The following is a 15,853-nucleotide window of genomic DNA, read 5'->3' as shown; positions in this document are numbered from 1 at the left end:
CTTAGGATGCCCTGTTCCAGCAAAGTCAGGGCTCCCCTGGTATTGCATTAAAGTATCACCTGGATCCTGTGCACTCGGGTCAGAGGGGAATTTGAATCCATCATTTTCTGACTCAAAAGTGAAAGTGCTACCCACTGAACCACAGCTAAAAGACAATATGAAAGTCAGAAAATTGTGCCAGGTTCATTGGAAAGAAAGGACTTAAGCAAATACAAGAATAAAAACACAACAAATGCTGGATATCTGAAATAAAACTAGAAAACACAGAAGATCTATTAAATACTAATTCCCAAATCTAAATTAAAATCAGCATTAAAAATACACTGACCTGAGTTTTTCTTACACTTTCCATCCAATTCCAAATGATTCTAGGATGGGCTGGAATGGGAATTGTTCTTCTGGCTCCCTGATCATGGCTACTTTGGGATTTTCTACCAGAAAAAACAGCAGACGTTGTAAGACAGCAGAAGAGTTTTAAATGTTTAAATCCAACTCCAATGAAGCAGAAACATTTAGCAGGAAATCAATTAATTTAATTTAATTAATTTAAAATTTTAGTTTGAAACAACTTACAATGCTAACCTATTCTGCTCCACTGCAGCAGAGGGCTGAGGCCAGCAGCCACCTTTCGTGTCTCCCTCCTTCCCAAAGCCTCGTGTGAGTGGGAATACTCACCAGGAACACATCTGAAAAATGCTAATGAGGCTAGGCCGCCCCAAAATTCACTGAGGTCAGCAGTAAGATGTCTGTCCTTCCACAAGCTCAGTGGCATAGCCACCACTGCAGGATACCTGGGTCCTGTGAGTGAAAGTGTTTGACAGAACGTTTTCTCCATTTGGGGATGTGAGAGAGCTAGAAGAGCTATGATGCCATTCTCCATACATCAATAGTGCATTCAATTCAAATCTCCACCCTTCTGAACAAAGAAAAAAAGCTCTCCCTTTTTCAAGAACGCTCTTCTCATTTTCATACAGATTACACTGGAGTATCTGTTAAGTATATTAATGTCTTAACGGCAATGTTAAACATCCAATATGGAGAAGATCAAATGGCCTGTTTCAATGCTGTAGACTCTGTGTAACTATGTATTCATATAATTATTCATTTGTTTATATTTTCGCTCCAATTTCTACAGCTTCATGGTGCAGTGTACGGGAATGGCATCTATCTTAGCCCATTGTCAAGTATTTCTTTTGGTTACTCAGGCAAGTATATTTTATCTCTAATCTAATTTGATGTTGCAAATCTAAACTAAAATAACCATTATTTTCTACATGTACCAATTTATTTTCATTAAGGCCCCTGAATCCTCTTCTCACTGAATTTTCTTCAATATTTTCTTCAAAACTCAGTGTTATATGAAAGCTTATAGAAATGTGAGGAACCATAACATATTTATTTCTGGGATTGTAACTATCAACTGCTATAACTGTGGACTGTTTCTGTCTAAACATAAAGGCCCTGAAAATCCATGGGGTAGGGAGGTGCCCAATCGTAAGTATTGAGATGCAGCCACACTGAACATCTTTTTCTAGCCCCACCAAAGTTTGCAGTCAGGAGAGGCTATTCATTTCAGTATTACTGGTAAGGGACTGTGCCACAATGGATGCAATCTTGAGTGACCATGGTAGACATCAGTTTAGAGAAGCCAGCCCGACAGTACAGTAGGGAGGGTGCCAGAACCTCCTAGAAATAACAAGACAGTGCTCCAGTTGTGCCTTTCGTGAGAGAACCATATAAACTGTTTTTTGAAATCCTAATCATCTTCATGCGTCGAGGCCTCAATCCCAACTTCTTCCTTTAAATGTGACCCACAACTTACAGTGAGGTATTTGATCTGGTGTACCTCTGCCAATCAGATGCCAGGGCCTGCTGCAAGCATTGGGATGTGCAAACTTGACATTTTAACGTGGAAATGATGCTGAGAGGTTGTTTCCCCTTGTGGGAGAGTCTAGGACCAGACGGCATAATCTCAAGTTAAGGGGGCGCCCATTTAAGACAGAGATGAGGAGGAATTTCTTCTCTCAGAGGGTAGTCAATCTATGGAATTCTTTACTGCAGAGGGCTGTAGAGGCTAGGTCATTAAGTATATTCAAGGTTGAGATAGACAGATTTTTAATCAGTAAGGGAATCAAGGGCTATGGGGAAATGGCAAGAAAGTAGAATTAAGAATTATCAGATCAGCCATGATCTCATTGAATGGTGGAGCAGACTCGGTGAGCTGAATGGCCCATTTCTGCTCCAACATCTTATTGTCTTAAATTTGACAGTGTCCATTTTTGGCCTCCTCACCTGTAGAGTGCTAACAGCTTGCATCTAAATGAGGAGACCCAAGGAGCCAAGAATTTTGGGCCTCACACCTCATTATCATGTAGAAGGTGGCACAGTAGGAACTCATACAGGTGCATACGCCAATGTACAAAAAAGTGATTGGGTAAGATTGTGGTGTCTGGAGAAGGAGTGATTGGACTTCAGAGTGAAATCAGATCAGCATGAGGAGGTTGAGAAAGACCATCGCTGAGATCTGCAGTATTATTGGTGATCCTTGGAGTGCAATCGTGGGTGTGGTTGCTAAGGGGGCAGGAAAGGACATTGCAAGAACATTGGTGGGGGTGGGGGTGTCGGCAGGAAGATTGTTGGAGGTGTCCAGGAGATTGGGGCTGGGGCCCAGAGTTTGGAGGTCAGGTGGGGGGACCTGGAGGTCAGAATTAAGGGATGAGGTCAGTGATCTCAGGCTAGGGCAGGTGTAGTTGGTGATTAAGGTGAGTACTGACATTTTTTTGTTCTGTTAGCATTGGAATTCCCAAAGGCTATCAGCACTGGCACTGGCTGCCTCAAACATAAATCAAAGATCTAAAAGGGAGCATTAGGCTTCTTATTTGTGTATGTTAATGGAATAATAACTGCTTCTGATGTGGGGACAGGGTACCTCTTGTTTGGTCTTTACTAAAACAGCATTCAGCATGGCCCATGCCAGAATTGCATGGGAGGGTCACCTATGCTATTTTGGACACAAAATGACACCCATAGCACTGAAAACCAGGACACTATGGAGCCAAGCCAAATTTCTAACCCAGAACCCGCCCTGATCTCCTCTTCTCCCCCACTGCTCCAACTGCTCCAGATCAACAGCCATCTTTAAGGTAGAACTTCCAGCCACCTCAAGAAAAATAAAGAAAATTTCAACAAAAGGCCTGGAATTTGCATATCTGGATTTGAGGCATTCCAGTGGACATCCACCATAGTTACAGTGAGAGCATACAGGAAAGGTCCTGGAATCTTAGAATTAAAAGCTTTAAATTGGATTATGTGTCGGGTTTGAACCATTAACTTGACCCTGAAAAAAGTTTTAGTAATAATTTTTCATTAATTAGGATTAAGATTATGAATTAGTAATGAAATAATTAGTTGCTTGGTAGTACAGAACTTGAGTATTGTTGAAAAAAGAGACATGCTGTCAAAATTCTTTCTCATGCACTCATCAGGGCAGAACCGCAAGAATACCAAATTTCAAAGGGAACGACGATTTGTACTGCATTAGAAAAGGGTGCTGATTGGCTAGCAAGTGGACTTTGATTGATAGACGCATTGCCATTGAAAATGTACCAATGAGCAGTTATCCCTCAAGCTTTTGTTTGAATTCAAACCAGGCAAGTTAACTCTGGTTGGTTGAGGTGCTGTCATGGGGAATGCACTAGGGAACAGTTGTCCCTCAAGTTTTTGTTTAGTTGAAAAAGCTGCAGCGTCTGGACATATTCTTGCTGTTTGCAAAGGACAGGACTCTGTATATGACTACATGTAGCTTCTAGCATGCATAAATGAGCCACATTGCAAGCCTGACTGATAAACTTAAACTAGTGTAATTCTTAGCACAATTGGGATTGTTTAATAAGTGTTGTCCAATCATGGAATCACATCTAATGTTGGACACTATGTTCTGAATTTTGCAAACACAGGCTAGCTGAGTATGGTCAGACTGACATACTTGTGTTTGCTTTTTCAGAACAATTGGTCACGTGCAAATCCTTTCCATTGTTACAAAATTCACTCAATAGTTAAAACAAGACAAGAAGGGAAACTACTAAAGTACTGGAATAGTTCCATCCTGAAAGTACCACTCTGTTTATTAATTTGTCTTTATAACTGTTTTGTACTTAAAACACATTTTGATATGCTACAGTCTTTTTAAAACAGTGGCAGAGAGATTGATTGAAGGCTCCTTTTAATATAAAGTCACTGTGATGTTAACAATGTTCTTGTTTATGATGTTGAAAAGATTTCTGCTGTGTGTGCCCTCTAGGGATGAATAAAAAGCAGCAGAAGGTGGCAGCCAAGGATGAACAGCCTTCAAACAATAAAGCAGCCACTTTACAGGTATAGAGATGATGATGGGATGATTCCCATGTTGCACTATCCACACATGGATGTTCAGCATACATTAAGTAACATGCATAAAGATCCATTCAGTGGCACATTTCTTTTTGGTCAGCTGGGTCTTGAAACCTATCATGGGATGGTTACAACACAGAGGCCATTCAGCCTGTGCTGTGCCAGCACTCTGCAAAAACAACTCAGCTAGTCCCACTCTCCTGTCCCTTCCCAATGGTGCAAAAAGAATGTTCTCTTCAGTTGCTTATCTTATTCCCTTTTGAGAGCCAGAATTGCATCTGCCTCCACCATACTCTTTGGCAGCACATTCTAGATCCGAACTACTCACTGCACAAAGAAGTTTTTTCTCATGTAACCACTGTTCTTTTTCCATTCACCTTAAATTGGTGTTCTCTGGTTCTTGACCCTCTGACAATGGGAACAGTTAGTCTCTCTCTCTACTCTCTCTAGACCCCTCATTATTTTGAACAACTCTATGGAATCTCCTTTCAACTTTCTCTCCTCTAAAGAGGACAACCTCCGCTTCGCCAATCTATCCATGTAACTGAAATTCCTCATGCCTGGAATCATTCATGCCAATCTTTCTGAACCTCTCTGAAGCCTTCACATCCTTTTTAAATTGCGCATCTCAAAATTGGACAGAATACCCCAATTGAGGCTCAACCTGCGTTTTATAAAGGTTCATCATAATGTCCTTGCCTTAACACACTAAGCCTCTGTTTATGAAGCCCAGGGCCCCACTTGCCTTTTTAACAACTTTTTAACTTGCCTTGTCTTCAATGGCTTGTGCACATATACCCTGAGGTCTCTCTGTTCCTGCACCATCTTTAGATTTGTACTCTTTAGTTTATACTACTTCTCCTCATTCTTCCTACAAAAATACTTCACTTCACACTTCTCTGCATTAAATCTCATCTGCCACATGCCCAATCATTCACCAGCCTTTGTTACGTCCTCTTGAAGTCCATCCTTATCCTATCCACAGTTCGCAATACTTCCAAGTTTTGTGTCATGTGCACATTTTAAAATTGTGCCCTGTACAACCAAGTCTAGGTTATGAATCTATATCTGGAAAGGCAGTGGTTCTCTTTGTGGAGCCCCAATGTATACCTCCTCAGTCCGAGAAACAACCATTCATCACTAATCTCTGTTTCCTATCCCTCGGCCAATTTCGTATCCATGCTGCCACCCTCTTTTTATTCTATGGGCTTCAATTTTCCTGGAAAGCCCGTTATGTGGCACTTTATGAAACACCTTTTAGAAGTCCATGTACAACACATCAACTATATTACACTCATCAACCCTTTATGTTACCTTGGCAAAAAATTTAAAATGCAAAAACTGTCACCATGTTTAAGAGTTTCTGCACCAGACCACTGGGAAGTCCACATGCAGTTTCTGTTTGCTCAATATGGACTCTCAATCACTTCCTGTTAGGTGACAACCCACTTACTTGAGCCCAGAGAACTTGGGCACAAGCTGGTAGCAGCCAAGAATTAAGGACCCGCAAGTATGCACAGGGTACTCCTGTACTTAACTGACAAAGCATAAAGCTGGTCAACAACAACCTTTAATGTCCCAAGTCATTTTAGCAACAGCACTGGCCCCATTAATGAGGCAGGGTAGTTGGTCGCCATCAGCAGTGCTCAGCACACTGGCACCTGCCTGGCCCATTTAGCAAATTACTAGATTGTCACAGGGGATCGACTCTATTCAAATCTCCCATTGCCAGGGGTATCCTCTTGCAGCTAACCTGAATCTGAACAGATCCACTTTTCTCCCAGTCAACCAGGTAGCATATTTAGCATATTTCACCACCGCAGAAACAGAGAGTGAGGAAATTCAAGCCCGGCAGGTGTGCAAAATGGGGGGAGTGGATTGACAATCCAATATACGGCCTGTCTGATTTTATTTTCTGTTGAAGTCATTGTAAGTCAAAATTGAGAGTGATGTACAAGTGACTGTTCTGCAATATCACATAGTTAAAACGTACTGTCTTGACTCTTCTCTCCAATTTTAATTCCTACATCTGGGGGTAATTTCGACTTTGCATGTTGCCTTCCCACAAATTAGAACATAAGCTGAGCAGGAGATGGATGTTTTTCTGCCTGTAACCCACGGCCCTAAACATGATCTTGCTATTCTCAGCACAACTGTGCAGCCTGTGTAATAGCATAATTTCCATTCACCATCATTCCTGGCATGCTGCAGTCAGGCTTTCTATCCTCCCCCACCCCTGCAACATTGCCCTTTGGCTTTATCTCCACCCAGTGCCACTGTTGGGTTTCCTTCCCTTCCTTGTGCCCATCAGTACCACTCTGGAGCTTTACTTTCTCTCTTTCTCTCTCTGTCTCCTTAGCACAGTCCTGGGCACCGAGCTCCTGCTGCTCTGATTTTGAATGCAGCTTGCTGCACCATGTGAAGTTGACATTTAGGCAGTAGCGCATGCACATTTAATTCTCCCTTTAACGTTTGTTATCACCAATTAATTATATATGTGGGGAATTTAGATTTCAGATTTCAAGGCAATATTTGGCGAAGAGTTGAAATTCAGTCAATTAAATTAGTCAATTTTATCTTCCAGTCACAGAAAAAAGGACAGCAGCCCCAGTTTTTGCAGAGTCGTAACCTGAAGTGTATAGCCTTATGTGAAGGTATGATGTCCTCCATTAGTAGCTAAGTGATTTTCCAAAGCATGGATAAAACATGAGAAAACAATTAACTTGTCTTATGTATTTGAAAATGTTCTAAAATCAAACAACAGTTCTTTTTAAGTCTTAACAGGCAGGCTTAATAACACTCAATTCAGAGCTATTCTATAATGGGCAACTGCTCCCGTTTTGCTCCTTTTACTCTCAGAAGGAACAAGAGCAATGAAAGAGCATTTTTACACCCGTCCATGGATGCAAAGAGCATTCATCACTTTGTGGCCCAGAGTCGAGATGAACCTCGTCCACTCCTGGCTGCCTGTTAGCTCAGATACTTAACCATATTTCAAAACTCAATATGTGGTCCTGGCCTTTCCACGTTGTTCAATGGCCATACAGTGTAACATAGGAAGCCAGTTAGAAGTCTCGAATGTACAGTACATATTGGACAATTAAGATAATTTCTTACATCTCATCCCCACACTTAAGCCGGGATTTTCAATTCTAGGTTGTAAAACCAGCCGCCAGTTAGGGTCCTAACCCCACACGATGAGTTACAGACACGCCCACCTGGATTTTTAAAGGGAGAGACCGGGCTCATGGATGGCAGGAGTCCGACATTGGAGGGCCAGTGGGAAGCCATCCAGCACTCAGAAATGAACTCTCCCAGGGGAGTGGGGCGGGGGGGAGGGGCGGGGGAGTCCTTCACATGATCCATTTCACCCCCCTCACTGCCACCTTGAGCCAACCACATTGGTGGTCCAGGCCAACGTGGGCCACCTGCATTGCCAACTGAAAATATCAGTTTGCACTGGAATGGTGCCTTAATAGGTTCTGTGATTAACATTAATTGACCTGAAATAAAAACAAAAAATGCTGGAAATACTCAGCAGGTCAGGCAGCATCTGTGGAGAGAAACTGAGTTAACATTTCAGGCTGAGGTGACCTTTCATCGGAACTGATGAAAGATGTAACATGTTTTGAAACAGTGGAAGGAGGGAGGGTGCAAAATGAACAAAAGGGAAGGTCTGTGATGGGTTGGAGGGTCGGAGAAATTAAATGACAAAAGATTTCATGGTAGAAAAGCCAAAGAGAATGGTAAGGGGTATAGTAAAGAATCAAAAGACATTTCTGTATGAGGCGGCAGTCATCTGAATTCTTCAAGACGAGATAAAGAAAGAAATGAGACAAGACCGAACCAGCAAAAAAGAAACCTCAAACAATATAGAAGCAGAGCTTATGATCTAAAAATGTTGAACTCAATATTGAATCCAGAAGGCTGTAAAGTGCTGAGTTGAAAGACAAGGTGCTGTTCCTCAAACTTGCATTGAGCTTCAATGGAACACTACAGCAGGCTATGCAGAGAAAGGTCAAAGTTGAGAGCAAGTTGGAGAATTAAAATGAAAGCAGCAGGAAGCTCGGGCTCATGCTCAAGGCCTGATTTGGCTACCCACCAGGAAGTGGCAGGCAGCCAATCTAATTCCGAGCTACCCTCATTGAAAATGGGTCAGGGTTGGAATGGCGGCAGGTAACCAGCCTGTAGGCCAGTGGCGTGTGATTGCATGCCTGCCCGCCTCCAATCTCAACCCCGACCCATCTGCAAATTCGGCATTTTCACCCCAATGGATGACACTTCCACCTGCAAACCACAGCTGATGATTACATGGTGTCAGTTCTCAAGTAGCTGACATGGTAATTTAGAATGTTGACTGTTCAAACTCAAGGATGTGTATCACTTTTGAATTGGGTGAGTCTGGTTGGCCCTTAAAGGGGACAATAAAAAGGATTATGGCACCGAGGTAAAATATTCTCAAAATGTAAGAACATAAGAAATAGGAGGAGGAGTAGACCATGCAGCTCATCGAGCCTGCTGCGCCATTCAAAATGACCAAAGTGATCTTCAGCCTCAGCTCCACTTTCCCACTGTCTCCCCATATCCCTTGATTCCATGAGAGACAAAAATCTGTCTATCTCAGCCTTAAATATATTGAACAATGGAGCATCCACAACCCTCAATGGGAGAGAATTCCAGAGATTCACAACCATTTGAGTGAAGAGGAGAGGAAGTGGGCATCTAAACTGAATGAGGCAACTTACCTTCAGGAAGCAGCATTTGAAGCTTTGTGACAATGTCAATGTGTCAATCATCATAACCTGCCACCGCCGGCCACGATGGTGGATTTTCACACCGTATCGTCCCAAACCTGCCACATTATTTATGCAACCCCCAAAAACATGCTGTTTCTGTGGTAGGCGGGCTCTCATTCACCCACCCATTCACCCACCCAACATCACTCCGCCACTGCATCACACCGAGCACCACGTTTAAAGTGCAGCCGCAAGCTCACACCTCAGTGCTTCCAGACCACCACTGCTGCACAGAAAACCTGTCCCTGAGACTGTAGAAGACTGCAGCTCCCAGATTCAGTGACGTGTCCCTCAGGCGCTTTTTGGATGCTGTGGAGGCTCGCCAGGATGTCCTCTATTCCCGTTCTGGCCGCAGGATGGACAGCAACAGCACTAACCCGGCTTGGGAGGGGCGGTAGCAGCAGTGGTCAGCGTCAACGCCCTACAGAAGAGGACAGTCACCCAGTGCCGCAAGATGATGAATGATGATCTCTGTTCCACCAGGGTAAGTCACTTTTCTCATCACTCTCAACTCGCACACTCACAAACCCATCACACATCCACAGGGGCCTCACTCACTGCCAGTTCAAGGGGCATCACCATTCACTCTCTCACGCACACCTTTAAGAAGAATTAGTTGCATAGCCTGGCCATGGGTGTTAATCACTTGTACATAATGTTCACTATTGTAAATAAACTCCCAAGAATGTCTCCCTGCCTATGGCTCCTTCTTCTGATGAGCAGTGTTTTTGTCACTCAGATGTGAAACCTTTCTGAACAAGATAAAGGCAGATGTCTCACTCCAGGGCCTCTTCTCTGTGCTTTGTGAAGCCTTCAGACCACAGTGATGGTCCAGCCTCACAGTCCCTGGAAACATTACTGATGCCTGCACCTCGGCGATGCTGGTCATTGCTGCCAGAGTGTAGTGGGCAGGCACCACAGAGTTCTCTCATTCTCTCTGTGTGCTCTCCGCATCTTTAAGATGGTGCTGGCCCATCTCTTCAGCATCTGTGACCACTGATGCTGTACTCCAGCTCCTGAAGGGCTCAGGTTCTGAAGACGAACTAAGAATCAGATGCTTCTCAAGTTTCATGGCTGCGACTCTATGATATGACCTTGATCACAGAGCACAAGCAAGCTGCCCTTGGCCAGACAGAAGTCAGACATTCTCAGAGGCTATGTGAAGATTTATGGAGTGTCCTCACTGCATGTCGCCATCATCCTCCTGCAATCGAGCGACTATTAGGGCCTCCATGGTGTCCCCATGACAGGAGCATTCTCACAGAGGGTATGTGTGCTGACATAAGCCAGATTGGAGTCAAACATTCACAGATGCAAATGATGGAATACTCCCCACTTGCCTGGATGAGTGCAGCTCCCACAACACTCAAGAAGCTTGACACCATCCAGGACAAAGCAGCCTGCTTGATTGGCACCACATCCACAAACATTCACTCCCTCCACCACCAACGCACAGTAGCAGCAGTGTGTACCATCTACAAGATGCACTGCAGGAACCCACCAAGGCTCCTTCAACAGCAGCTTCCAAACCCACGACAACTACCATCTAGAAGGTCAAGGGCAGCAGATAGATGGAAACACCACCACCTGGAAGTTCCCCTCCAAGTCACTCACTATCCTGACTTGGAAATATATCACCATTCCTTCACTGTTGCTGGGACAAAATCCTGGAACTCCCTTCCTAACAGCACTGTGGGTGTACCTACACCACATAGACTGTAGCGGTTCAAGAAGGCAGCTCACCACCACCTTCTCAAGGGCAACTAGGGATGGGAAATAAATGCTGGCCCAGCCAGCGAAGCCCACATCCCATGAATGAATATTAAAAAAACCCTCTGCGGATTGTATTGTAGGGCTCCACCAGACCGGTCCAGGCACTTCATCTTCAGCATCCCAATGGTCTGCTCCACCAAGTTTCCAGCTGCTGCATGAGCCTCATTATAGCACCACTCTGCTGCAGACTGAGGGTGCTGCACACCCCACGGCATCTGCGGGTAGCCCTTGTCCCTGAGGAGCCATCCCTGCAGCTTCTGTGGACGCAGGAAGACTCCAGGGATCTGTGACCAACTGAGGATGTAGGCATCATGCACACTCCCTGGAAACCCTGCGCACACCTGCACAATGTGTTTCTGGTTGTCAAACACCAGCTTCACATTCAGCGAATGGAACCCCTTGCGGTTGATGTCGTCCACCGTGTGTCGCGACGGAGATCTGAGCGCCACATGAGTGCAGTCGATCGCAACCTGCACCTGTGGGAAACCCGAGATCTGGGCAAATCCAATCACTCTTGCACCCCAGCTGTCCTGTTCCCGGGTGAAATGCACAAAGTTGTGTGCCCTCGCAAAGATGGCATCTGTGACCTCACAGATGCATTTGTGGGTGGAGGCTTGCGATTTCCCACAGAGGTTACCTGTGGAGCCCTGAAAGGAGCCACTGGCGTACAAATTGAGCACTGTGGTCACTTTCACAGCCACTGGCAGTGGATGTCCTCCATGTCCCCATGGCACCATATCCTGCAATAGCTGGCAGATGTGACCGACCAGTTCTCTAGATATGCGCAGTCGCTGGCGACACTGGTTCTCGGTCATCTGCAGGAATGAAAGGCGGCATCTATAGAGCTTGGGTGTCGCTTGGCGCTGACCAGTGAAGGCTCGCTGTGGTTCCAGGGCAGCATGTGCGGGAGTCCCAGCCGCCCCTTCTTCCTGAGCTTGCTGCTTCTGCCTCTGCGCAGCCAGGAGTCTCAGTCACTCTCTCCTCCGTCTTCTTCGCTCTCTGTAGGACATCAAACATACAGCTAGTTCACTAGGCTCCTTGATCCTGATGTACTCTTCTTGCAGGATGAAAGAGAGGCACGTGGTTAGCATGGGTGTACTAAGAACCCGTCCTGGTCCAGTGTGATGGCCCCTTAACACTTCCTGGAGAGTACTGGCTACCACTTGGTTGGCCAGAGATTAGTGCGCTGCATGGCTGCCCTGTTAGCTTCAGCCATGGGGGAGATTGGTCCAAACCGGGATGCTGACATTGCAAGGGGCTGTGAGCGCTTCCAACAGTGACTGCTACATGGCCAGCTTTTACGAGGAGGTTGTACAACATGTGCAGTCTAACTGTTCTGCAATCCACTAAAATGCTCATGAAGTTGCAGTCTGTGCCGAGGTGGGGGGAGGTGGGAACCTCTGGAGCACTAGGTGACACTTTGATGCCTCTGCGTTGTTTGAGTGGGCAGATAAGCCAGGAGCCCGACCCCAATCTTATTAATGTGGCTGCGCCTGAATTGTCTCTGTTGCAGATGAATGGTCACTTTCTACAGGTTTCCCAAATGCATGGCCACTTCCCTCGCCCACCCACACGCCCCCACCCCGAAAGCTTGTGCGGTATATTCAACAGCAGTGCTGCCCTTAACCATCCCGCACCCCCCCTCGCCCCCCCCCGCCGCCACTAGTTCCCTCAACGGCAGGGCTGCCCTTAACCCCGACACCCCCCCCCCCCCCCCCCCCCGATGCCCCTGAAGCTTGAAGTCCGACAGGCGACCCTGGTGAGCGCTGCACAACATTATTGTGTACTCACCTCCAAGTTCCCCTCAAAGAGCAGGCCGCCAAGTGCACGTGTTTAATGTGCTGTTGTGAGACATGCAGGCGTGCTTTCCCGCCGATGTGGACGATTCTGGCGGGCTGGCCTGATAATATGCTGATCTTTTACAATGAGGTTCATTGGATGTCAGGGAACGCAGCCTGCCATCGGTGGGCTGAGTGGACGATCACGAACTGATTTCCCGCCATTGTAAAAATGATCGCGCCATATTGTCTGCTCATGCCACCGATCACTCCCAACGCCAACGGGCAAGGAAAATTCCGCCCATAGCCTATTGCACGGACAGAGGGTAGGTTCATGCATTATCATTTTCTATTCTACCCTTTACCTTGTCATCATTGTAGATATCGCGCCACCCCAGGGAAAAAAAAAACATTGGTGGGGTTTATTAATGCAGCAATTGTGTACTTCTTCATGACTGAATTATTAAATGGGGGATGGTGGTGTAGTGGTAATGTCACTAGACCAGAAATTCTAAAACCAGGGCAAATGCTCTGTGGGTACAGGTTCAAAGCCCCCTATGGAAGCTGACGGAGTTTAAAATTTAATTAATAAATCTGACTCAGTAATGGTGATTATGATACCTTTCATTATCAAAAGAGTAACTCTAATTTAATAGTTGCTGAAGACAACATCTAAGGAACCTTAAATGTGGACATATTGATCAGTGGACGTATTGATCAGCCAGCAGTTTCGGGGAGACAGTGGTGCAGTGGTAATGTCACTGGACCAGTAGTTTAGAGGCCCAGGTTGAGGGGCATGGGTTCAAATTGTACCACTGCAGCTGGTGGAATTTAAATTCAATCAATAAAAAAAATCTGGAATATAAAGCTAGCCTCAGTAATGGTGACCATGAAACTATCATTGATTGTTGAAAAAACGCATCTGGTTCACTAATGCCCTTTAGGGAAGGAAATCTGCCGTCCTTACCTGTTCTGGCCTACGCGTGACTCCAGATCCACAGTAATGTGGTTGACTCTTAACTGCCCTCTGAAATGGGCTAGCAAGCCACTACGTTCAAGGGCAATTAGGGACGGCAACAAATGCTAGCCTTGCCAGTGACAGTCACATCCCATGAAAATAAAACTGGGATTGAAGATTGTGGAACTTTGATGTCCACTGGCCTCAACTTGCATTTAAAATTCCCTGATCCTTTGTGCTGCTTTGGCCGATTGCAGTTGGATGGCCCTGATAAAACCGGCACCAACTGGCAGAAACCCTAAACCATTACCTTGCCATCTACAGATGGGGGAGATGGCGGTGTAGTGGTATTGTCAATGGATTAGTAAGCCAGAGGGCCTGTTATTGGGAATCATGTGGGTTCAAATCCCACCACAGTAATTGGTTGAATATAAAAGGGCAAGTGGAGTGCAGCTGACTAGTGAAGACTTGGAGTTGGTGAGAGGAGAGTTTTAAGCATTAATTTTGCTCTTAAAATCTAATCTATTCTGTAATTAACAGTAACTGGAAATTACTGGGTAAGCAGGCTAAGTTCTTTCTTTCTTGCAGTTTAGGCAGGGTAAACTCACTCTCAGCTGGAGGAGCTGAGTAGTTAATTAGCTAACTGGTTGAATCTGGTTATTGTAGCCCCAGTTTAGTTTACGATAAATTCAGGGTTCTTTAGTGCAGCCTTGGTGAATGGAGTGCAGCTGAGGTAACTGAGTGAAGGCTTGGAGTTTGGTGAGAGGGGAATTCGGTGAAGGGGGGAAGGAGGTGTTTGTTTCGTCTTTCTATCTTTCTCACCCCATAGAAATTGGTTCTTGCTCTACTACAGGGAAAGGAGCGCGCTGTTTGGTGAGTATCTGGTAAGTGCGTAAGTTCTATTCTATCCCTAAAGTTTAAAATAGTACAAAATTTGGTGGCAAAGTTAATAAAATATACAAGAAAGCAACTTTACTAAATGATTCATATAATTAAGTAATTATTTAAAACACATTAAGGATAGCAGGACAGGTGATGTATCAAGGCTGCAGTGTGTGGAAGCTCCTGGATAATATTGTAATCTAGGGCAAACACGTCTGCAGTGTTTGTGGCTTGAGGAACTTCGGTTCAGAGTCATTGAGCTGGAGGCTGAGCTGCAGACTCTGCGACACATCAGGGAGGGGGAAAGTTACCTGGATGCTTTATAACAGGAGGCAGTCACACAACTTAGGATAGGGTCTTCTGATTCTGTCAGTGGCCAGGGACAGGAGGGTGTGACTGTGAGTGAGGCAGGTAAGGGGACCCAGAGGGCAGGAGTGCAGGAGTGTCAGTCTCTGCAATTGTCCAACAGGTTTGAGGTTCTCTCTCTCAGCTTGTTTGGATGAGAGTGGGGGCTGCAGGGTGGATGAGCAAAATGACCATTGCACCATTATACAGGAAGCAATTCAAGTGGGGGGAACAAAAAGGAATGTAGTGGTAGTAGGGGACAGTATAGTAAGGGGGATTGACACTGTTCTCTGTACCAAAGAGTGGGAGTCTAGACAGCTTTGTTGCCTGCCCAGTGCCAGGGTTTGGGACATCTGATCAGGGCTGGAGAGGAACTTGCAGTAGGAGGGGGAGGATCCAGTGGTCGTGGTTCATTTAGGTACCAACGACATAGACAGGATTAGGAAGAAGTCTCTGTATAGTCAGTTTGACAAGCTAGGCACCAAATTAAGAAACAGAACCTCAAAGGTAATAATCTCTGGATTATTACCTGAGCCACGGGAAGTTAGGAGAAGGTGAAGGGGTAGCTCTGTTAATTAAAGATGGTATTAGCACATTAGAGAGGGATGACCTAAATTCAGGATACCAGGATGTAGAAGCAGTTTGGGTTGAGATGAGGAATGATAAAAGCAAGAAGTCACTTGTGGGAGTGGTATACAGGCCCTTTATTTGTAACTACACAGTAGGACAGAATAAAAGAGTTAATGGGAGCTTGTCAGAAAGGTACAGCAATAATCATGGGGGATTTTAATCTACATGTAGACTGGAAAAATCAGATGGGCAAGGGTAGCATAGATGAGGAGTTCATAGAATGTTTTCGGGATAGTTTCTTAGAATAGCATGTTCTGGAGCCAACCAGAGAGCTGGCTATACTAGGCCTGGTATTGAGCAAC

At 45.3% G+C, this 15,853-nt stretch overlaps 1 protein-coding gene across 2 annotated transcripts in view; it reads left to right on the top strand.

Annotated features, from left to right (window-relative positions):
- parp8 (poly (ADP-ribose) polymerase family, member 8) overlaps nt 1–15,853 on the top strand; it is a 443,855-nt gene that overhangs the window by 419,057 nt on the left and 8,945 nt on the right. For both annotated transcript variants that reach the window (XM_078550076.1, XM_078550068.1), the window contains exons 22-24: nt 1,136–1,205; nt 4,301–4,374; nt 6,974–7,043. In XM_078550076.1, the coding sequence (XP_078406202.1) occupies nt 1,136–1,205; nt 4,301–4,374; nt 6,974–7,043 (214 nt within the window). The remainder of the gene's footprint in view (nt 1–1,135; nt 1,206–4,300; nt 4,375–6,973; nt 7,044–15,853) is intronic.

The sequence above is a fragment of the Cetorhinus maximus genome, chromosome 1, assembly GCF_964194155.1.
Source record: "Cetorhinus maximus chromosome 1, sCetMax3.hap1.1, whole genome shotgun sequence".
Lineage (NCBI taxonomy): Eukaryota > Metazoa > Chordata > Chondrichthyes > Lamniformes > Cetorhinidae > Cetorhinus > Cetorhinus maximus.
This window is presented reverse-complemented; position numbering and strand designations above follow the sequence as displayed.